This window comes from Camelus bactrianus, chromosome 25 (assembly GCF_048773025.1).
Source record: "Camelus bactrianus isolate YW-2024 breed Bactrian camel chromosome 25, ASM4877302v1, whole genome shotgun sequence".
NCBI classification, from domain to species: domain Eukaryota; kingdom Metazoa; phylum Chordata; class Mammalia; order Artiodactyla; family Camelidae; genus Camelus; species Camelus bactrianus.
In genome coordinates this window covers 7,301,407-7,325,092 of record NC_133563.1, presented here as the reverse complement: position 1 = coordinate 7,325,092, position 23,686 = coordinate 7,301,407, and the positions used below count along the sequence as shown (strand labels likewise).

General features: G+C 40.7%; 1 protein-coding gene across 6 annotated transcripts in view; it reads left to right on the top strand.

Annotated features, from left to right (window-relative positions):
- STK3 (serine/threonine kinase 3) overlaps window positions 1–18,566 on the top strand; it is a 241,372-nt gene extending 222,806 nt beyond the window's left edge. For 2 of the 6 annotated variants that reach the window (XM_074352988.1, XM_074352987.1), the window contains one exon: window positions 9,150–10,523. In XM_074352988.1, coding sequence (XP_074209089.1) covers window positions 9,150–9,308 — 159 coding nt within the window. In that variant the 3' untranslated portion in view covers window positions 9,309–10,523. The other 4 variants (XM_074352985.1, XM_074352983.1, XM_074352984.1 and 1 more) reach the window with 4 other exon arrangements.
- Window positions 18,567–23,686: the final 5,120 nt, after the last annotated feature.

The window sequence follows — 23,686 nt, the reverse complement described above, 5'->3', positions numbered from 1 at the left end:
TATTTTTCATAAGGTCAATTATAGCTAAAATATATTAATCTTGTAAGTAAAATACTTCACTAGGTACAAACTGGGAGGAAAGGCAGGATTTTTTTTTTTAAGTAAGGTTTCTCTATTCTTAATCTATAAAAAAATCTATTAAAAACAGTTTTATATGACAGTTGGCCTTCGAAATACTTTTGGGCAAACTTATGTGGGTGGATTTGCTATTTGAGTGCCTGCGTAAGTACAGCTAGCTGTGTGACCTAGGCTGGGTTGCTTGGTCTCTCTGTCCTCGCCTATAAAATGAGGTTGGTAACATCTACCTGATAAGGTGATCGTTAGGATTAAAGGACTTACTGCACAGGACCTGGAATAGTCTGACACACTGTGAATGATGGATTATTGGCACTTTCCCTTCCCCTCCACTGATGTTCTTCTCCCTTTTCTTTGGGAATGAAAAAATCTAAATGTCTTAAGTTTACTCTAAATGCTCCGAGGTTAAACAGACGCTTCATGACAGTTTCCAGTTATAATCCCAGAATATTTGTAGTCATTTCGTCAGTCAGCCGTAGACAGGGGCTGCTTGGCTCAGAACAGGGTTACATATACAATGCTCCATCCAGATGGGTAAATAGTGTCTATTTTGGGAAGAAGGCTTTGCCAATAGATATAATGTTAATGTAGATTTTTAAAGCATGTACAGCAAGGAGTTCAGCTTTCGTTCTGTAATGTGTCAGGAGTGTGGAATTACCACTGTCCTCATTATTTTTGTAAATGTGTGTTTTAAATGTATATCTAGGGTTTTCTTTAAGCAGGCTTCATAGTGGTTTGGATTGACTTGAGGACTCTTTTATTGTACTCTCCTCAGTGCTAGAAATTAAATCAGGAAATTCCTTAATATATTGATTTTTAAATTTTTTAAAGTGCTACCTGTTATCCAGATTGCTTAGCAGAAGGCCCGTTACCTGTTTATAGACATCTGACTAGTCAGTGGTCTTGACTGGGTTTTTGCTAGTACTTTGTTAGTAAAATGAGTGTGGCAGCCTCCATGAAAAGTGTGCTGTAACACCAAACCAGATTCTGTTCAACACACTAAAAATTTGAACTTAAATGGAATACTAGGGGGAAAAGGAGTATGTTGCTCCAGGCCACAAACAACTGAAAACAGTCTGAGGCAGGCACTGGTAAATCTTACAAAATGCTATAGGCAGTTCAGCATCAAAATTGCCATAGAAAATTATTGTTGTTAGCCATTCTGTTGATAGTCCATATTGTTAGAATTGCTAGCAGATGGGAAAATAGATGAGTCAGGATACAGTATTAGCAATCCATATTTTTTTAATCACAGGCCACTAATAAGGTCTGTAGCATCTGTGAGATTTATTTAAACAGTTGCTAGGAAGAGTTTGTTTTCCCAGTAAACACAGCAAAACTTATACAAGGTTTTTTTGAGCGACTGACTAAATGTGTTAACATTAAAATGTGACTATTTGCTTCACTGTGGTGGTGTCTCATTTGACAGACTGATTATACCAGAAACTTGTAGACCTGTTAAGCCTTGAAATGTTATCACATTAAGCATAAAAAACTTCATAATCCTGTTTCTGCTATTTTTTGAGATCAAGACGTTAAAAAAAAACTCTCATGTAATTAGGGCTATTTCTGACAAAACAAAATAATGTAAAAATCTAAATGTTTTTCATCATATATAGCTCTTAAGACAAGATGATTTTAGAAAGTAATTCCTTCTTATCATCAGAATAAGATACTTTCGGTTTTATGGTATACCAGATATATAAACTTAAAGAAACTTCTGATTTTACTGATGCTATTCTTGAACAATAGTAAGCAGCTTTTCAATACTTCTTAAAGAGTTCAGAAATAGTTCTAATTATTAAAAGTTTGAACTGTCAGAATTATTGGTGGATTGGTTTGATCTTATTTTTCATCTTCTCACATCCCTGAGTTGTTTATGCTGTTACCGAGTCTAGACCTGTTCTGCTAACCGCACGACAGTCCACTAAATAGGGAGACAAGGTGCTGGGGCAAGGAATAGTGACTTTATTCAGAAAGCTGGCAGACCGAGAAGATGGCAGACTAATGTCTTAGAGAACCATCTTACTCAAGTCAGAATTCAGGCTCTTTTTATACTAACAAGGGGTGGCAGTATGGTTGGCAAACTTGTTGGTGTAGGAATTCTTTGTTCTTGTAGCTGTCCATGTGGGTCAGGTCATGGTGCCCCTATAAAACCTCTAACAAAACAAATGTTATTTTCTATTCTGCAGCTTGTCATCTTTATGTAAGTGCAAAAGTGTTACTATCTTTAAAGGTCAGAGCTTTGAGAAGAGGCTCTCCTATATATTTCAGGCCAAAGGCAATGTTCTTTTACAAAAAGTGCAGAGCTGGCAAGACTAAGCCTGGAAAACAGGGCGCAGGGTTAAAGCCAAAGGAACAGATCCAATATGGAGTCAGAGTTGCTCTTTTCTGTTATAGTGCAGCTGTTCTATGCAAGAGCTAGTAAACGAGTTAATTAATTTGCATATCTATCTTAGATTTTTTTAAGGGACACTGAAAAATATAATATTTTTGGATATTGATCTATAATCTTCTAACCTCCAGGATTAAAATGTGATAATCCAGGGCTGTTGTTAATGAAATGAGCTGCTTATTCAAGCTATCACTCATGTACCAAACTCTACCAATTTTCAAACAAAATGTTGACTCCTATTGAAGAGTAGTTTTGACTTTTTCATTTAATTTATAAACAAGTATCCATCCGCTCATCTAATTATTATTATTTAAAAGTTTAGGGTTTTTCTTAGAGTTTTTCTTAGAGTCTTTCACTTGTTTTGAACTTTTGATAAGTGCTGGGAGGTCCTAGTCTACCAGGTGGCCTGAAGCTAAAGGAAGACGGCCGTAGTGCCTTTCCCTGAACTTGGGCAGCGTACTCCGTTTTAGATGACTGCTCTACAGAAATGTCACCTGCAGTGTTTTCTATTCACTGTGGCCTTCATAGCTGTTGCTTAAAAACCTATATTTTCTTTCAGTTCAGGCTGAAGACCCTAGAAATTTCTCAGCAGCACACCCCAGATTTTGTGGTAACATTTTGAACTCTCTGGTTATGCTAGATTAAGAATGTCAAACTTGGTAGAATAAAAAACAGCATGGACCTAAGAGTCAGGGCATGTCTCTGCCATTAGCCAGGAGTGTAACTTTGAACAAGCTAGCCCTCATTTCCTCCCCTAAAGTAGGGAAGTTAGAGTAGATCATGTCTGAGGTTCTCTTTTGCAGTGGGGTTCTGTGAGGCTTAACTCCTAACCCAGCTTTTATAGTTCATGCTTCTTTTAAACAAATGACTTAGTCATATGCAGTGACTTTTAATAATCCTGGATCTCAAAATGTTTCTCTCAGGCCTATACAATTAAATTTACTGAATTTCAGTTTAAACTCTTTTATGGAAATTGATTTTATATGGAAATTGATTTCATTCTCTGCTTTTATTAATATGTCTTACCCCCTGATATTTGTCATTTCAAATGTCCAAGAAGAGCAAACATTATTGTGAATAGAAAAAAATGCCTCGGGTGGTGAAGCAATATTGTTCTGAAACTCATCTCTTTTTCTGTAACTCTTGTGTTTTAAGCATTTGTGGGTTCTGTTTTTGCATTAGAATTCTTCCTCTTACTTCATAGCAGCTCATTTGGTCACTTAATCAAGTTATGTGTCTTTAATGTTTGTAAAGATTGTCAAACTACAATATTCTATAACAGTATTAAGGCCTGAAGATTTAGGAGTCATTGTTAGTTGTGCAAATTCTATTTTATCATTAAGTTCAAAACTAAATTTTGTTAAATAGAATTAACCTAAAAGAGGTAAAAGTCATTTCCAGATGAGTTAATAATTTTTGTGCATTTTTCACATACAATAAAAACCATAATGTATGTATGTTCTAAAATTCTTCTCTGACTTGGCTTACCAAGTTCTAAACTCTGACAAATGTAGAACAAAGACTTGATACTCCAATTCTGGTTTACTCGGCATTTATTTTGGAATTAGTCACCTGGCAATACAGTTACAGTAATATAGCCACTGTGTTCCATGTAGAAAGAAGGTTCATAAGTAACATTTCTTTTCTATATTAAAAAAAAAGTCAATTCAGGTTGATATGCCACAAGCTCTGTTAATCTATAAACATAATTCTGAAGTGATTTTCATCTTCCTTTTTATAAATATTTTCAAGAAACTTGATTTTAGTAAAGGAAACTTTTGTCACATAATATTGATATTAATTCAGGAAGCTCAACTTTTCCTTTTAATATTATCCTTATTAGCCCCCAAAATTGTTTTAATTTGGATTAACATTTTAAGAGAGTGATAGTGGATTGTATGATGTTATGGGGTCATTTTTATCATTAATGAGTCTCCATAAATTTTTATCTGGCTTGTGCATCTTTAACTACCAAGGTGTTGAGCAGTACTGTTTTCCAAGAGCTTGAAAAAGCTGCTTCTGTCACGTTTCCCACCCCAAACCGTGTTCACGCTTGTGGGAGGTTCAATAGCTACAGAAACACAGAGTGCTAAATATATGTTATTAGGGCTTAATCCGAAGTCAAAACCCCGCCACAAGTTCATGTCTATTAGTCATCATACCCACTGTATAAAAAGCGAAAAATTCTACTACTTAACCTCACTTTTTTTTTTTTTTTTTGGTCTAGACGACATCATAATCCAGAATTACTTAGAAATACATGGATATTTCTGTTCTATTAACAAAATGAGAAGACCCTTTGACCACAAATGTTGAGGTTTGGGGGTTATTTTCTGTTGGATATCATAGATCGTAAGATCAGCGAGGAAATCTTATTTCCTGGGTAATCTTACCCTCATCAGAAGCTTCAGCTGTAACCTGAATGCTGATGATTCCCTGAGTCTGTTTTTAGCTTGAATCTTTCTCCTAAGGTCCAAAACCCCAAACTGCAATCCATATCTGATATTTCCACCTTGATGCCAATCTCATTTACTCCCCTGCCTTATTGATGGTATCAGTCTGTACCCCGTCACCCCAGCTTAAAGCCAGAATCATCCTCAACCCTTCCTTCTTCCTGACCCTTCATAATCGGTCGGGGAACAAAGAGTTTCATTTTGTATTTGTATTTTCAAGTCTCTCAAATCCCTCTCTTCTTCGCAGTCTCCACTTCCATTTTCCTGGTTCAAGCCTCATCCTGTCACAAGACCACTGAAGTGACCTGCTGTCGGGATGGCAGCCTGTTTTCCCTACCTGCTACTGGAGATACTTTTCTAAAGCTCATTCATTTATGATCATGTCACCAATTACGCTCACAATTATCTAGCATTTCTTTCTTGTCTACAGAAAGTTTGTAGCAACACAGTTTTGGGCCTTAGCAGTCTGGCCTCTCCTCTCCTTCCGTGTCATCTCCTGATCCCCATCCCCCATGGGTCCTGACGTCTCGGAATGCCAGGCGTTTGTGTGCCTCACACGTCTCTGCTCATGCTGTCACCCTTCTCCCCTGTCCTGTTTCCCACCTTCTCGGCTTATTCATCCTATAGTGAATTAACTGTGCATGGACCTACCTGTCTTGCCAACTAGATCACAAGCTCTTTGATGAAGGTAGTGTTCTGTTCATCTCTGCATCTACAATACTTGGTCCATAGCAAAAAAAAAAATGAATAAATGTTTTAATAAATGAGTCCTCTTAAGTTCTCTTATGGCCCACCTGAAAGCATAGCTCAGATTGTAAACACACACACACACCCAGACCCACACCCACACCCACCCACACTCCCACCCACACCAGGTGTAACAAGCTTCAGCAGTGAAGCCGTGCTCTGTCTTTCCTGAAAGAGTCTCAGGCTTTGACTAAGAACCTATTTATTCTTATTTAGTATAATGCGTTATAGAATTGTTTACTTGCTCTTCTGGTTCCTATTAAATGAACTGACTTGCAGTAGAGAGAGAAGGATATACCTGCCTGATGATGGCCATGAAAAAGAGCTGATAGCTTTCCTTCAAATGAAGATAAAAAGCCAAAAAGGAGAGAAAATTCATACGTGGCACAGATTAGTAACAGATATTAATAATGATGGTTCATCACCAAGGAGAGGTTGTTAAGGTCTGCGTCTTCTGCTTTAGGAGACAGCATATTCTGTAAAGTACTTCGTAAAGATTTTCTGTTAAAAATGAAACAGTTTTATCACTTAAAGGACTAAGATTTCGATACTTCAAGAATTTACTTACATGAAACACCTAATTCCCGAACGATGCCAGGTAATAGTCCTACCGCATCACAGGTTTGTTTTTCACCAGTTCTACATAGTGAAAATATGAAAGTCTATTAAAGAAGGACATTTTTTCTTCCAAGTAGCTTCTTTCCTAGAATTCAGTCCATCATTACTATAGTATAATATTTACAAACGATTGGCAGTTTGCCCCAGTAAGGTAGTGTAAGATGTTTACAGGAATATCTTAATGTAAAAATTGTTTGTTTTGTATGGTGTTATTTCTCCTAATTCTAGAGTAACTCATTTCTTTGAGTCATGTATTCTGTGTTCCTGTTTATCTCCCCACCTTTCTTTCATGATATTCAGCAGTAGATTTTAATCGTTCCTAGGTGTGTACAAGCTCTGAAGTTTAAATACTTTTGTAATACCTGGAGTAGACATGAAGCCCAGGCATCAAAATCAATTCTAAAATAATACATGACTCTGGAATCAAATATTAACTTGTGGTGTTTAAATTATTAATGTTATGTAGAAATTCAGACACAAGAAAGATAAAATAGACTGAAATAGGGACGAAGTGAAAGGGGATCTTATGCAGACCGCACCCAGGTGTGTCTCGGGGAAACGTGGCTGCGTGTGGTCTCTGTGGGCCTTCATCTCACTGTCATCTGTTTATGTAGTTCCAGAAGTTTCAGGGTTCCCCATTGGCTTGTTCTTTATCCCCACAGTGATTTGAACAGTGGTGACCATGTAACAGATTAATACTTGGAGTAAATTAATAAAAAAAATGTAATGTAATACTGTGCCTAACCTATAAATGAAGGTAATAGTATAATACAATAAGCTGGGTTCTCTCAGTGATGTTTGACTGAACATAACAGGGCATGTGTTATACACGTACCAGAACTTGCATACCGGAGCAGGTGGCTGTCACCTTCAGGGCCATCATCCTGGGAGCCATCCACTCTTTCCCGTAACACAGTCATTCTTATATTTTGGGAACTCCTCTTTCGAATTTCTTTCCAAGTCAGTGACTCATTCTTTTTAGTATCCTCAGTGGTAACAAATCTTTTTCAATTGAGAATGGATTTGATTTTTGGAACCAAGAGCACTTAGGGCCAGGTATGATGAGTAAGGTGGAGGAGCAAGCTGAAAAATGCTGTTTTGGGTTAAAGTTGACATGTGATTATAATGAGAGTGTTTTCTGACTTGGTTCAGAAAATAAGCAAAGATATAAGCTACAGATTTTATCAAATTAAGACCAAGTCTGGATTACTGTCCTGTAGTTTCCAGCTCCAGAGTTGATTGTGGCTCCCCGAAGTCCAAACCCCGCTTTGCCTGGCTTCCGGGGCCCCACCAGCCCCTTGTTCTCTGTCCTCAGTCCTTCTTTCTTGGCATGGCAGCACCTGCTGAAGAGCCCTGCTCCCTGCTCTGAGGCGTCCCCTTTTCCAGGGACCAGCACGGTCCTGCTCCCTGAAGGGGGTCTTCTCTCCGTTAAATTTATAGTGAGGCTCCTCTCTCTTTGTTGGGAATCTGTTTTTATAAAAAAAACAAACAAACAGCAGGTACTCTCCCCAGGAAAATGTACACATGAACATGCAGAATTCTGCACATGAGAAACTTTTTCATGGATTTGAGTTAAGAACCTCACACTATAATCTGTACCACATCCAGTAGGGTTTTGCATGAATGAGTAGGGTCTTGCATCTGTCCCTAAATGTCTATAGTTGCTAATCTTACCCTTCAAATTAATTTGTAAGTTTCTTAAGACAAGGAAATCATTTTGTACTTCTTTGCTTTCCTTACAGTACCTACCAAGATGCTAAGTATGTAACAGGAGATAGCAAATCATTGTGTGTTAACAGATATTGTAAACCACCTGTCTGCTATTGGTTTAATGGTCAGTTTCTGAAGGAGAAAGAGATTTGGATTTTTTTTTTAATGTTAATAAGATAAAGGCCCAAGTGTTAGGTTACATATTTCGGGGCATCCTATAAGCCCTGAGAAAACATCCCTGAAATATGTTTCTCTGGAGATAATCCATATCTTGCTGTTTTGACGCATAAATAAGTACAATAAAGCTCAGATGCCATGGATCCTATTACATAGAACAGATTTTATCCCCTGTACACACAGACACGAGGCCTGTCTCCTAGTGTTACACAGAGACCAGTAAAGGATGTGCTAGTGGTGTCCCCAGTAGCCAGCATGATCCAACTAAATCATTACAGTCAGACTATATCATTTAGTCAAATCATATCATTACTGTCAAACTACAGTGGATATAGTGAAAATTTGACAACTCTGGCCAAGCCCAGGTCAGACTTACACAGCACTGTTTGTATCAGGCTTGGGATATTTGAGTCATAAATTTAAAATCCTGTTTTTATCAAAATGCTCCGGATAAAAGTATTCAAGATGGTTTAATTTTCTAATTAACCAAGTGCTTAAATTTAAGCATTTGGTAAAATGCAGAATTCAACAGTTAATTTAACCTGTATTCAACCGTGTCATGTTCTTGGGTGATGTCTGCGAGTGTTCATGATCATCACAGCGCTCTGTCACTGGAAAGGATGCCAGCGATTAGAGCAAATGTATCCAGAACATATCCCAAAAGTCTGCTTGTTGATGATGCTGGATTTGTCTTTTTGCCTTTTTTAAAAAACAGTTACATTTCATTAGCTTATTTTTCTTATTTGTTCTTTCCTAAAAGCAGAGGGGTTTTTTTCATTGTTTCATTGCAAATTACTTGAGGTTCTTGCAAGATGTGGCTTCTTGGTTCTTCAGAGAAACAATTCCTGTTTTAATTGTTGAGCCTTATTTCAAAGATGATGTAAAGAGTTGAAATATTCATACTGAAACTCATTAGACTTTAACCTATTGTAGATAATTCTTCTATATTAATATCTTCATTTTTATATGTCCAGTTGAAAAATCTAAGTTTAGAAGAACTACAGATGCGGTTAAAAGCGCTGGACCCCATGATGGAACGAGAAATAGAAGAGCTTCGTCAAAGATACACTGCGAAGAGGCAGCCCATTCTGGATGCAATGGATGCAAAGAAAAGAAGGCAGCAAAACTTTTGAGTCTAATTCCTTTCTGTTTGTTTTGTTGACTATTCTGGAGACCAAGAAACCACTAAGAATTGAAGGAATATTAAGTTTTTTTTTAATCTCTAAGATTTGTGCTCTACAACCAGGCAACAATCAAAAACTGATGATGGTACAAACCCAGGTAAATTCCCAAAAGACAGAGCTTAATACTGTATCCACTGTGTTTTCATTTTTAAATGATGAAAACAGTAGAAATGCATTCTTCTCTATATCTATCAGCTGCATACCAGCACTAAAACTGTGTTATAAAATGAAGGCTGTGTTTAGAAACCTTGAAAATCCAAAGCTATTGTTTAATTGTACAGCACCGAAGGGCTTTATGTTACAATATTCTTTATTCTCTTCTAGTAGCCTATTTATTGTATTCCTTTAGGTAAACTTATTTATTTATGTTATTTCACTTTGTTTTGTGTTTTAAGGACAAAATCAGGATAGCTTTGGTGAAGGGAGAAACATGTTAATAGGTAATAATATACAACCAAATTGTACTATAAGCAGGGACCGATGGGGGACATTCCTTGATTTCCAGGATGGTTTTCCAATAGAAGCAAAGCAATAATAGCAATAGTACCCAAATGGGCCAGACGTTTTTTATACTGAAGCAATAATTCCATTTTTACCATCTGAAATTTTAATTTTTTTTATTTTTGATGTTTGGTACAAATAGAACTATATATATTTAGGTCAGACAGAGCTATGTTTAAAACCAAAGAAATCCATAGAACCCTTGCACAAAAAAGTATGGTAAATATTTTAAAAGAAAGAAATCCTTAAGACAAATGTAATTATTAATATTGTTTCATGTTTCATGTGTAGGTCTGATAGCTAAACTGCATCAAATTGTAATAAGCTCATCACATTCATTTCTGTGAAAATGTGCTCACTGGACTTTTTTTGTTGATTTCATTTATTTCCTGGGAATTGGTAAACATCATGTGCCTGATGATAACAAAGTAGCAAAAACATTTGTACTGAACTGTGCAAGCCTTGGGGACTACAGGAGGAAAAAAAAGATTAAAACCATTAAAAAGAAACTGCTTTCTAATTGAGTGAACATTTGCATGATTGAACTGGGACCAGTCATTTTCTAAGCTACATATGGCCATTTTGACAGCATTTGTTCTTTTGTGTGTTTAATTATTATGTGCAAATCATAAAGACAAATAAATTTTACTGTGCCACCCAGCACATTTTCATCTCTGTATCTTTTTTTAAAAAACTCATGACCTGGATTCTGTCTTTTCCAGGCAAGGAAGGTATATTAGTCAGGACAGTTAGACTATGCAGTGATAACAACTCTGAACCTTCAGTGGCGTAACATAACCCCGGTTATTTGTCACTCGTGCGCCCTGCTCCTGTCCTTCACACCCAGGGACCCTGCTGACAGAGCCTCCACCATCTGCAACGTTGGTGGTCACCACAGCAAGGGAAGGAGCCCTGACAAGTCTCACAGCAGCTCCAGCCACAGTCACACGTCGGGTCAGCCATGAGCAGTATTGAGAACTATTTCCATGGCCGCACCTGATTTCGGGGAGCAGGAAAAGGCAACCTTTCCATGCTTGGAGGGGAGAGAAGGCACATGGTGGCAGGTTCATTAATGACTGCCACAGAAGGTATGTCATCTCTGGAAACTTCTATTCCTTTTTAAAATGGCATTTGTGCCCCAGGTAATGCCTGGAGCAACATTTGTCTTTGCTGTGTTGGGTCCTTACAAATAGTAAATTGTGTAATTAGATACAAATTATAAGATTGTTTAAATAGTGGTGAATATTGAGCATTTTACAAAGGTTATGTATGCTACATTTATTTGGGATGGTCAGATGAGTCAATCAGCTCAAACATCCTTTTTTTTCCTTTCTTAATTGCTTTTTTTTTTTTTTTTCCAGTGAAACAGCCTAATACCTCGCCTGATTTGATGGAACCAAATGACTGATTTGCTGTCATCCAAGTAAAACCACCTACAGGAAATGACAAGAAACCTATGAAGATGATTCCTCTTAGTTTGCTAAACTAGAAAATTTATGCAAACTAATTCAGTGAGATCTGTTAACCACTCTTATTAATAACATAGTCTCAACAAGAGTTCTCCTTTTAGTAAGTAATAGCCCATGTTCCAATCATATTGTAATTTTTATGTAAATAGACTTGATATACTACTGTTATATTTGTCTTTTTAAATATATAGAAACATACATATTTAAGAGAGTTAAGAACAATGGGCATTGCTTAGTTGTAGAACCTTAGGAAGCTGCAGAACATTTGAGGATAATCTGCTTTAAAATATTCCAGTCTTCTCACTCCCTGCTTGCCACCAATCAAAAAAAGGAACTTAAAGTTTTGAAGAACCAAAAGCCATGATAAAAACCTTCAAGTCTAGGTCAGCCTTGATTAATCATTATTCTTAGGAAAGAGTTTTCTAGTTATTTTAGTGAGTTTAAGAAGAAGCCTCTTACTATTTTAACCTTGGTTGCTGAGAACATTCCAAAAATAGGTAAGTGTACTTTCTGTACACCCCCGTCCTTTAATGGATACAGTATTGTAAATGTAATTGAAGCTAATGAGTCAGAATTTCATCTTGCTGAAAAGCCAGCATCATTGTATATGTTGTCCTGTAGATGAGAAAATTTTTTCTTTTATTAAATGAACTTAGATGACTCATTTCTATAGATTTGCAATATGCTTAGCTTATCGTAACATAGATAGTTTTATGTTCAAAATATGAGCTAATTTGGCCAGTATAAATTGGACAAAGAAAATGTATTTATTTAGATGAATTTCAAAATAATAATACCTACCATTTGGAACACTTACTAAGTGTCAAATACTATACTAAACAACCTTACACATATTACTTGCATGCTTTTGTATTTCTTTCTTCTGCTTATTTACTGAATCACATTCCCCAAGGTGTAAAATCACTCTCTACTCACTGAAGAATATGTACCTTCTCCAGCGGAAATTATATAATATATTAATAAGATGTTTTTAACTTAGTCACAGGAAATCTTTTCAAATTACTGACAAGTTAGCATTTAATAGGAATGCTATTTTCATTTCCTATCCTGTACGTTAAAGATTAATGATTAAAATAAATCCTGAAAATATTGATAGAGCATTCTAAATAGAACCTTTTTTAAAAAAATAATCGGAGTTGCATTACATTACTAAATTGTTATTAAATACAGGCATTTAATTAGATATTTCATCAAAATGCAATTTTGGAATACTAGATTTTTTTTTTTTTATTTTGGCCCCAAAGCCCAAGAATCTGGGGGGGGGGGGGTCTAATGAGAGAACTACTTTCCTTGCTGTTTGAGCAGTCTGATGAGATCTATACCCAAGGGTGTTTGCACACCTTCGTTGGGTGGTCTGATACACTGAATAGTGGCTCATCCTCCATGGAGTCAGCTTCTCCCTGTTGCACATCCACACTGAACACCTTCAACCTCAACCAAGTCTTCCCTGAGTCATAAAAAGACCCCAAGAGAGAAAGCAAATGACCAGCTCAGTTCTTCCACCAGCCTTGGAAAAATAGCTCAAAGTCTATGCTCTCCTCACACTGATCATATCATTAGCAAGGCTCCCTGCCACCATTTTTTTCACTTGATTAAGCTCCTTAAATTAAAATTCTCATTTTCTGGGTCTCCCCAGTTCACAGAATTTTGCCTATTAAGTTTAAGAATGAACTCTACCTCCTGCCATTCATGGCCTACAACATGCCCCAACCGACATGACCTCATCTCACTATACTGCTTTCTTTGAGCCCTTTCTTCCAGCAAACTAAACTGCTTCCAAACTCTAATTACTTGATTTATCTTATCTTACTGGATTGTAAGGCACCTGAAAGCAGAAACTTGGTGTTTATCCATCTTGTTTCCCCACATTGCTTACCAGGATAGTAGATGTAATTGGTAGTAAATAAATTTTCATTGAATACAATTAGCTCAAATAAAAAAAATCGTCATCATTAATCATATAAGCTATTCCCTTTCCTTACATCCAGGTAGTCATGGTAACAGCAACAGTAATATCAATTTTGAGCATCTGCCAGGCCATGAACTTGATATATTATCTCAAACGTTCACAACAAGATGCATGATCTTTTTTCTCAGAAAAGAAAGGATTGGAGAGATTAAATGAGATCACAGAGCTAGTCAGTGCCAGCGTGAGCTTTAAACTCCCGACTGTCTGTCTCCAAAATCTTTGCTTTTTCCACTAGACCACAATGCCTAATAAACACAGCAGGTCTGGCTTTAGAATTGTTGGACCGGGTTGCTAAGCCCTCCTGCTGGTCTATCTTAGAAGGAGAAGCTTTCAATTAAAACTTACTTAGGAAGGGCCGTTGTTAGCCTACTTGAACCTTTTCTCCATTTCAATGGAACCTTTCCGAAATGGCTTTCTACTAGCAGGGGTAGAAAGCAGGGTGCATTTACTTAAGTTTCCAAGATGACTTGTCCAAAAAGATTTTTCCCCTCATTAGGATATATTTGGAGTTCTTGTGCCATAAAAACTATGTTTTTTTATAAACTAAAATGTATCGTTTTCTCTCCCTTACCGAAGTCTGTCTTTGATAGTGAGTACTTCAGAGAACACGAATCAGCGGTGTACGGCGCCTTACCAGAGGCCGAATTACCTGGGTTTAGATCCTAGCTCTTCCCTTTTGTTGCCCTGGGCAAGAATAACCATTCAGCCAGTCTGTTTCCATGTGTTCATCTGTAATAATGCAGCAATTGTGAAAACCAAGTGTTCTAGTACATGCAAAATATTTAGTAAAGTGCCTAGCACATAGATGTTAGCTTAAAAAATAAACTTTTAAAACTTTTATGTATTGTTCTTAAAAGAACAAAGAAAAGGGCTCTGTTCTTCACTGATAAACAAGTTTATTGTAACTTCTACTAAAGTGCATTAGAGTCTTCTAGAACCCAGATGTGTCCTCCATCAAGGGTCTGGCCTTCTCTCAGGTAGTGATTTGCACTGAGGAAAATCATACTCAATTTTTTAAAGTATTTTCTTTCTTCCTAGAGCAAAATAAGTTGTTAGGTTAAGCTAAACTCTCCCCCAACTCTTTTAAGACTATCCTTTTCATTTTAGGGATATTACTAAGGCCAACATTCTATGGCCCCATTTGTAAAGAACCATCAGGAAATTTCAAATTTATGTTTTGAAAGTTTTGTTTTACTAAAGCTTTAGCATTCTTGGTCCTTAAAAATATGAATCATGTAATTGACTGGGTTTTCCAATTTGCTTTGGTCCCTGGAAGTTCTAAATCAAATTTATAGAGTTCATACGTTTATAGGATTCTATGATCTGTGTACTTCCATTTCCCTGATCTTATATTTATAAAAACTGAAAAGAGTTTTTTAAAAGGAAAGGAAAGGAAATACCTGAAGGTATGAGTCCTTCAACTGTACTTAGAAGGATCTGGTTCCTTATCATGTGTTATTTTTATATTTTCTCATAGGGTTCTTGTGGGTGTCAAATACGGTCATGTGTGACAAGGGGATTCGTTGCTCAGGTCCTGGACATAGAACCCTGCTGGAATCTCACCTGTGAGTATTACCATCTGAGGAAAGAATCTCTAGGGTACAAGGCTTCTGGAGACAGAGATATCCCCTGCCCTCCTGTTTGGGAAGAAGCCAACATAGAGAACACCATATGCCCTGGTCCTCACACCCCCTGCCCTCAACAACCTGTTCAAATCACATTTACACAAAAACTGGCTTAGAAGAGCAGGCAAGCACCATACCTCCAGCCCTGGGTCAGCCAACATATCAGAATCCCTAAAAAAGCCACTCTGTCTCAGTATTTTCCCATTTTTATTCTTCTATCTACAAGCCACTTTATATTCTCAATGAAGAGAGAAGGATATGAAGAAAAAAAGAAATAGAAGAGAGCAAAGAGAAATCAGGGTTTTTTAAGCATAATAGAAATGATGCTTGTAATCAAAAATTACAAAACAGTGTCATACCCTACATTGCACAATTGAAAAACAAGTATTTCATTTTATGAGAAACCACTAAAAGCTAATGAGCTTTAAAATTTTTCTAGGAGAAAATTCAGTGCCTGCCCATGTTTAAACCAAGCAACTAGTTGTCTTAAATTTTTATAGAATTTTCCAAGGTGAACTGTAATTAGTTGAGTGGAAGCTAAATAAAACTTGGTACTAAAGCTCTCAGGTTTTAAATACTCTCTTTCTAATGTTCCAGTGTATCCAGGGCACGCTGGTTTGGGGCAGTTCTGCAGCTGTGCTTTTTTTTCCCCCCAGCTTCCCATTTATTCCATGACAGCTTTCTTTCCTATTTAAAAACAAAATATTCTTAGCAAAAATATTCAAATGAGAAGACATAATAGCACTTGGAACCAAAGTCTTTGATGTTAAAAAAAAAAAAAACAAGCACTGAGGAATCTGAAATGTAGAACTGTTTCATTATTAACGAATCAATGTGCAGATGCATGAATTCATTCTCTGTTGACCTTTCGTAGACCGTATAGAACTTGATTCTAAAAGCACACCAAGCTGATGACCAGAAATCAGTTTCCATGCTTAGAATCTGGTCTTTGAAAATTATGCGTAATATTAATGGACTAACGAATCTGGGCCTTAACAAGTTTCAGCAAGGCTTTTCGATTTTGAAGGTAAATTAATTGCTTTAGCAAGTGAGGAATGATTTGGGATATGACTCAGAATTTGAATATGGTGGACAATCACAGAAGTCCAAGTATGTTTTTAAAGTTCTTAAAGCCACATTATTTCAATGTCACACAAATCTAATGGGTTGCTAGTTTTTTATGCTTGTTCAATGAATTCTGATGTCTTTGCCAGCTCGCCTGACATTTACCCAAAGCAGTGATAGCAAGAATATACAATATATACAAATACATACAATATCAGTCTAAGGTAACCATTTCTGACTTGGCTGAAAGGAAGAGACACCTTCTGGCAGAAAAGACCTATTCTTACACTGTCCAATTTGAAGCAAATTCATTTCTTTAGTTCTTGAGGTTGTTATAAAAAGACATGAAAGCTTATCTCTTCTGCAGATTGGAATGACTCTAAGGTCCAAAATGGTAGCCACTAGCACTTGAAATGTGGATAGTTCAAATTGAGATGAATTGTGAGTATAAAATACACATTGTATTTCGAGGACTTAATACAAAATAAAATGTAGACTATCTCACTAACAACTTTTAATATTTGTTACATATTGAAGTAATATTTTGGATATGTTGGGTTAAAAATATCTTATTTAAATTGATTTCACCTGTTTCTCTTTACTTTCTTTTAAATCATAGCTACAAGAAAATTTAAAATTACGTATGTGGCTCACAGTTGTGGTTCACATTATAAATCTGTTGGACCGTGCTGATCTGTAAGATAAAAGCTTTCAACTGATGGATGGATGAAGTGTGATATACCCATGCCAGGGAATATGGCTTAGCAATTAAAAGGAATAAAATAATGGATACAGGGGTTTTTTTGAGGAGGTGACAAAAATTTTCTAAAATTGATTGGGGTGATGATTGCATAACTCTGTGAATGTATTAACTAATCAACTGTAAACTTTTTTAAAAAATGAATACATTATATTTAGTAACATTATAATCATAAAACAAAAGTTTCTGAATTTCAGGGGGTAAAAGATAAAAGCATACTCTGTCGCTCAGAAGAAACCCAGTCATTCTTAGTACCTAGATAAGAAGTATCTCTAAGGCCACCATTGGAAAGCACACCATTATATTCAATTTAATATCGGTTTTCATTATCAGTATTCTCAGAGTAAACACAAGGGTGACTTCTGCAGGTCTGTGTGGTGTCAGTGGCGTCACACGCAATTCAGTAAACACCGACATGCCAGTAGCTCCCAAATCCCTGCCCTCAATCCAGACTTCTCCTTGAAACCATGTGTGTGCACCTCAAGTTCAGCATGACCAAACACTGTTGCCTCTGTATTTCTGTCCAGTTGGTGCCACATCTACCGTCCAGTCCCCGATGCTAGAAACCTGGGGGTCCTTGAATCACCTTTGTCTTTCACCCCGTGCCACCCCCTGCCCATTCAGGCTCCATCATCTCCTGCCCAGAAGATTGCAGCTGCCCCTTCACTGGTCTCTGCCCCAGGTCTGTAGCCTTCAAATCACTCTCCTCCCATCTGCTGACACCATCGATCCGGGATGCAGTGGATTTCCATCGCCTGCAGGATAACCTTCATTAAACTGAACCTGTCCTCTAATACCAGGGCTCTGCCTCTGGCTCCCTTCTCAGCTCTGAATACTCCTTCACGTGACCTGCATCTGCTGCTGCCCATCCCTCCTGAAGATGAAGTGGCCAGTGTCTACTCCTCCTGTCAGCTCAGCTCAGGGATGCCCCACCATGCACCCAGACAGATCACAATCACTGCATTTCCCAGGCTGTATTATAGTGTCCACTCATTCTTCTGTATCTCCCACCAACTAAGTTGCTTCGGGGCCGGGACTGTGCCCTTGTTCTCCTCATCTCTAGCACCAGCACAGGCCCAGCATAGTAATGCTTAATATACGTTTGTCGAATAAGGGTGAGCCACAGGTAAAAGCACTGTGATTTAAATTCTGCATCTAAGCAGATGGCCAAGAAATCTTACAAGCCCAGTTTTTAGCTGCTAAATACCCTTGCTTGTCTCCATGAGGACATGGGTTATGTCTGTTTTGCTCATCACTGTGTCTTCAGTGTCATTCGTATTTGTTGGATGGGTGGAGGGGAAGATGAATGAATGAATGAACAAAGATGCAGGCAGAGAAGTGAACTAAAAACAACCTGCTTTCATGAGACTAGGCCTGGTAGTCACAAATTTATATCTGTGTCATCCCCCGAACCTGAGTCAGATTACTCAGCATCCAATACTTGGGCACCTGGGGAAGCATTGATTTTGCGCTTGAGCAAACAGTTATCCGATTAAATGTGAGAATGCAGGTGACAAATACTGCTGAATTCCCTGCACTCAGCTACACTGTAAGGCCTAAAAGATAGTTTCTACCAGGGGAGACATAAGCTTCTTTATTGTCCTTTTGTAGCAAAAATGGTCACGTCTCTGTAGTTCTAGACACTTTGATTTATACAAAACAGACTGATGCATCGTATCTGCTTCACAAAAGTATGGAAAAGGGAACAGTCTTTTTTTTTTTTTCAGTCCCTATAATCCTGTTGTCAGTGGTACAGAAATCTGTATGGAAAGTAAAGAACGTCTGTGTTTCTCAGAATAGTCTCACAGAGGCTCTCGCCATGGCCTCCCACGTGTAGATCTGGATTTTTTTTCCCCAACTCCCCACCATCCATCCATCTCTGCAGGGACCCCGCAGCGGCCTCCCGTCCTCTCCCCTCAGCCCGCTTTCTTCTCTCCCAGCCCAGCAGAGAGGGTTTGATGTTGGACACGGCTGTACCTTCTGGGTCCTGCCCTCCAGGAACCTGGGTACATACTCCCCTCTGACGCCTCTCCTCCGCTGTACGTCCTAGCTCAGATGTCACCTCCTCTCTGGTCTTCACTGTGCCCAACAGCTCACAGTGAGTGCCCGGCAGACACTCCCCAGAGCTCCCCTCCCCACCAGCCTCGCTAGGCCTCCAGTCAGCGTGCAGGCCGTGTTTTGCCTCTCTAGTCACAAGGAAGATACAGTTAAACAAAGGGCTCAGATTCAGTTTTTGGTTTGTGCTGGAGGATCAGCAGTGAAACCATGTCAAGAGGGCTCCTCCAACCAGGACAAGGTGACCCCTGCCCTCCCGACAGCGGGCACATCCGGTGCCCTCTGCTCCCAAGCCTGGCAGCGTGGGGGGTGTCTGCAGACCCTGCCCCAGGGGAATGCGGTGCCGATGCGTCCATCCACGTCCACATGACACCCCTGCACACTGGTTCGTGTAGCAGTCATTACCCAATGGGAATGTCTTGCAGCCTTTCCTTGGTTCTGAAACTCATTCAGAAATGCACATCACGGGGAAGCTGACCCTTCCAATCTTGTTGGTGGCACTGCCTGACCAGCATGTCGCAGGTGTCCAGCCTGGGGGGCTTCGCAGGGTGGCCACGCAATGAAACCACTTTACTGAGGCCTCCCCACCCTCAAGCATGCAGCAGTTCAACCCGACTACCCCGGGACCTGCGATTTCTCCAGCATCACTCCCAGTGGGAGGGCCTGACCCCCCACGGTAGCTGGCCCCTCTGCCCTGTGTTCATTTACTACTCGTCAGCATTTACTTTGTGCCATGCGCCGTGCTGAGCACCGGAGATAAATATCCTCACACCCTGGAGCTTCCAGTTAGTGGGGGGGTGACAGACATCACCCCATAAACAAAAATGACAAACACAAGAAGAGCTAAAGAGGAAAAGTACTGGATGCTGTGGGACATAAGGCAGAGACACTGGGTGGGAGAAAAACGTCATTTAAGTTGGGGCGAGTGCAGAGAAATCCTCTCTATGGAAGTAGCTACTGGTGGGAGCCCTGGGGAGCAGCAGTTGCCGCCTCTTTCTCTTAAAGGATAAGGCTGCCCCCCCGTCATTGCATTCCCACATTCCCAGACACAAAGAGGCACAAACACTCCCACAGACGTACACACACACACACACAAACACAGATTTACACAGAGACATGCACACAAAGACCAACATACACAGATCCTGAGACCCACGTCCGTACACACACATGTACGCCTCTCTGTGCTGCTGACAGGCCATCTGAGGTCCCTTTTCACCCAGTGGTGCATGTGAAAGTTTGGGGCACTGAGGACACACAGAGAAGTTCCCATTGCACTCAGCACAGGGCATGGCTAGTGGCGTGTCACCGAGCTCAGTGATGGCTCGTGGTTGACTTCATTCTGCCTCTCGTTTCCCCTCCTGGCATTGTTTGCTGAGGCCAGCTCTGCTGTCTCTCTGAACACATGACATCTGCATATTCCAGTTTCCAGGCGTCAGGCTTATCCCTGAGATATGAGCACAAATGGGTCCCTGAACCTGAGGACTGGAGCGTCCTGCTGGTTCTACAGCTGTGACACCAATTTACATATTCCTGCTGGCAGCATGGGGAGAGGGGAGCTCAGGCAGAGGTGAGGTCAGTGGGAATTGGGTTTGACTGGAATTTATTTTTTTATCTTTTTAACTTGAGAGACTTTTAAAAAAATCAGTGAGCTCATGCAGATTACATCGTAATCTATCACCTCTCGGCTCGCAGGTGCCAGGGCACAGTGAAGGGCAGAGTGGAAGAGGGTGGCTTCGCCTGCTGTAGGTTAGAGCCCAGAATGACTTGCGGGGGTCCCCGGATCCCAGCCCCGGAGAGGCGTAAAGAAAGCTGGCTGGCTTTGCATCCGCACAGCGTGGAAAAGCCCGGGACACCCTCGGTGTTATGTGTGGTGGTTTCCCTCCTCTCCTCCCATATGCTCCGCAGAAAGAAATGCCAGCTTCCACCCCGTGACGGCGGTCTTTGTAGTAACTGACCCTGAACGCAGTGGGTTACAATTCAGCCAGCCGCCCCCAGTAGTCAGCCCCGGCAGACCCACAAAATTTGCCAGAAAAATCGATCCAAAGCTGACAGATCAAAAGTGAGTCATGCCAGCTCTCCTCTTAGGAAATGGTTAGATGGATGTCTGACTGATAACACCTCAGTTCTTTTCATAGTAGGTCTGAAAATAGCTCAGAAGTCTTTAAACGTCTGGCGATGTAGGCGACGGAAAGAGTTCGAACCCCAGTTCTGTTTCTACCGTATTCACCCAGTCTGCCTTCCTCATAGCACATCCCTGCACATTCAGGGGTGGCTCTGTGCTGGGCAGACCCACAGCCTCTTTAGGAGACCTTTAGTCTAGGCCTCAGGACTGGCCATCCCTGGATAGGTGAACCTGGTCATCTAACACTCAGTCCTTTCATGCAGTCAACTTTTGTGTCCCTATCGCCTGCCCCTGGTTGCCCCATTGAAAGGCAGTTCCTTCCTAAATGGGCCCTTTTCTCTGTCTTAGAGCCTTAATGGGCCAGTGCAGATCTTCCACCTCCACAGCTGTGACCTTGTATGTCTGTGGCGCTTACTTTGAACATCAGCACCAGCAGTAGCCAAAGGAGTCACCGGTAGGTCTAAGACACAGGAAGGGGAAAGATGAGCCTGGCAGGGGGGTTGCAGAAAAGGATGGATGGGAGTGGGAGAGCCTGGGCATGAGTCTGTTGGAAGTTAACAAAACAAGAGTTAACACAGACTGAAGTGGGTTGGGAGCCTTTAGAATGGAGACAAAGGGACCAACGTGGGGGATCCTGTGAAGAAAGTATTGATAAGTCTAGTGTCCCGGTGGGTGTGGAAATGAACGAGGGTCAGAGAGAAGACAGCAAGGGGTATCCCTGAGACCCAGCACGGGTGTTTCTCCGTGGGGGGTCGGAAAAGCACGTGCCTCAGAACCACCTGGGAGCTTTTAAAGAGTGAAAGTGCCTGGGGCCCACCCCCAAGAGTCTGATTTTGTAGATGGAGTGATGCCCAGGAATCTACAGCGTTAAAAGCTCCCAGATGATTCCAATGCACAACAAAGTGGCTGTAAAGTCTACACTGCTTAAGGGCTGGGAACAATATATGTATTTCCCTCACATCTAATATGGTACTTGGCAATTAGTCAACTGTCAAGAAATGATTGCTGTGGTGAGTGAATGGCTAAATAAATGGATGACAGAAATATCAACCTGAGTGGCCGAGAGCACTGAGGTTCCAATAACAGACGTAAGGGAGAAGGCGGGAGGAAGAGCAGGCTTGGGGTGAATATATGGAGTTGGGATGGAGTTGGACATGGTGACTGCCAGATGCACACGGGTAACATGCACGGGGTCCGGAAGTGACGCAGAGTCAGGCAAATTGACCCGTGGGTCATCTGCACACTGGTTGAGCTTGCAGCTTTCAGGACAGAAGTTTGGGGCACATGCATGATGAAGAGAGTCAGAAGGAGGATGAAGACCCCATGAGGATATGACAGGTAGAGGCAGAGCCCAGAGAACCAGCAATGTGCAGGGCCCAAAAATCTGAGAGGAGGGAGTGCAAGGAACTGAGAAGTTATTCTCTAGGGGTCAAAGAATTTGGAGGAGCTGAGGAAGGGCCACTGGATTTAGAGATTAGGAAAGCACCTGGTGGTCACCAAGAGAGCAGTTTGAAAATAGGAACAGAAGCCGATCAGGGAGATTAAAATAAGGAAGTGGATGAAGAGGAAAGCTGAGGCCACCAGAAGAGTTCACCCACCGTGGGTTTCTCCGGGGAAAGGAGAGAAATAGGATGACAGCTATAATGGGCCAGCAGAGAAAGGCAAGACCTCGGACCACATCATCCCTCGGGCTGCCCCTCAAATGCTAGTACTTTGCAGGGACCTTTCCTTTCTTCTGTTCCTCTCTGTACACTTCTCGGATAATCTCACCCATGGCCTCAACATCTGTCTCTCCACTGGGGTGTCCCGTCCCAGGCTTCCTCCTGCCCCCACATACCTCCATCTGTGTGTCCCCCAGGCACTTGGGCAACAGGAATCAACCTCAGGGATAGATCCAAGTATTCCCTGCCTCTCTTGGTGGCACCACCATCCACTCGTCCACTCAGAGGCCCTCTCAGCCCCCCATCTCTCTTCCCCACATCCAGTCATTGACAGAGTCCTGTAGGGCTGAGCTCCTCGGGGACCCACTCTGCCCCTTCCAACCCAGCTCATGCCCTTCGTAGCTGGCCTGCACGATGGCAGTGACCTTGAATAGGTCTCCAGGCCCCTCCCATTGTGAAAAGCATTAATCTGGTCAGGGTTCCCCACCCCAGTGACAAAAGAATGACACCCAAGCTCTTCTGATGCCTTCTCTGTGGACTGTTTTTGCACCATGTTTCTTTTCAGCTGCACTGACTCACACGTGTCTCACACATGCTGGCCCACGGGCACTCCTTGTCTTTGCTGGTGCAGGGCCCTGTTCATGGGGGTCTCCTCCCTCCCCCTTCCCTCCATCTCCCCTTCCTGACTCGCCCCACCATGTCTGTGTGGCCAGCCTCTGTCCTCTTTCTGTTTGCAACCTGGAAGTCCTATCTTCATGAGGCAATATTTGCGCCTCCTTTCCCTGTGTTCTCACTGCCTTCTTCATCCAAAAGGCTTTTAATAGTTTCCATATCTCTGTTCTACCAGACTGTGAACCCTTTTGGTGGGGAGGGCAGTGGAGGTCCCAGCAAGTGAGGGGTGGGAGTTGACTTCCTGGGAGGCCACTGGTGAACTAAGAGCTTGTTATGTTGACTGGAAACAAAATGAATTCAACAGAAGGCCTGGAATAACTCCACTGAACATCTCCTAGTCTCCCTGCCTGCTCTTTCCCTTCGTTCTTCTCTGCCTTCTCTTTTATTCACTCTCTCCTTCTGTG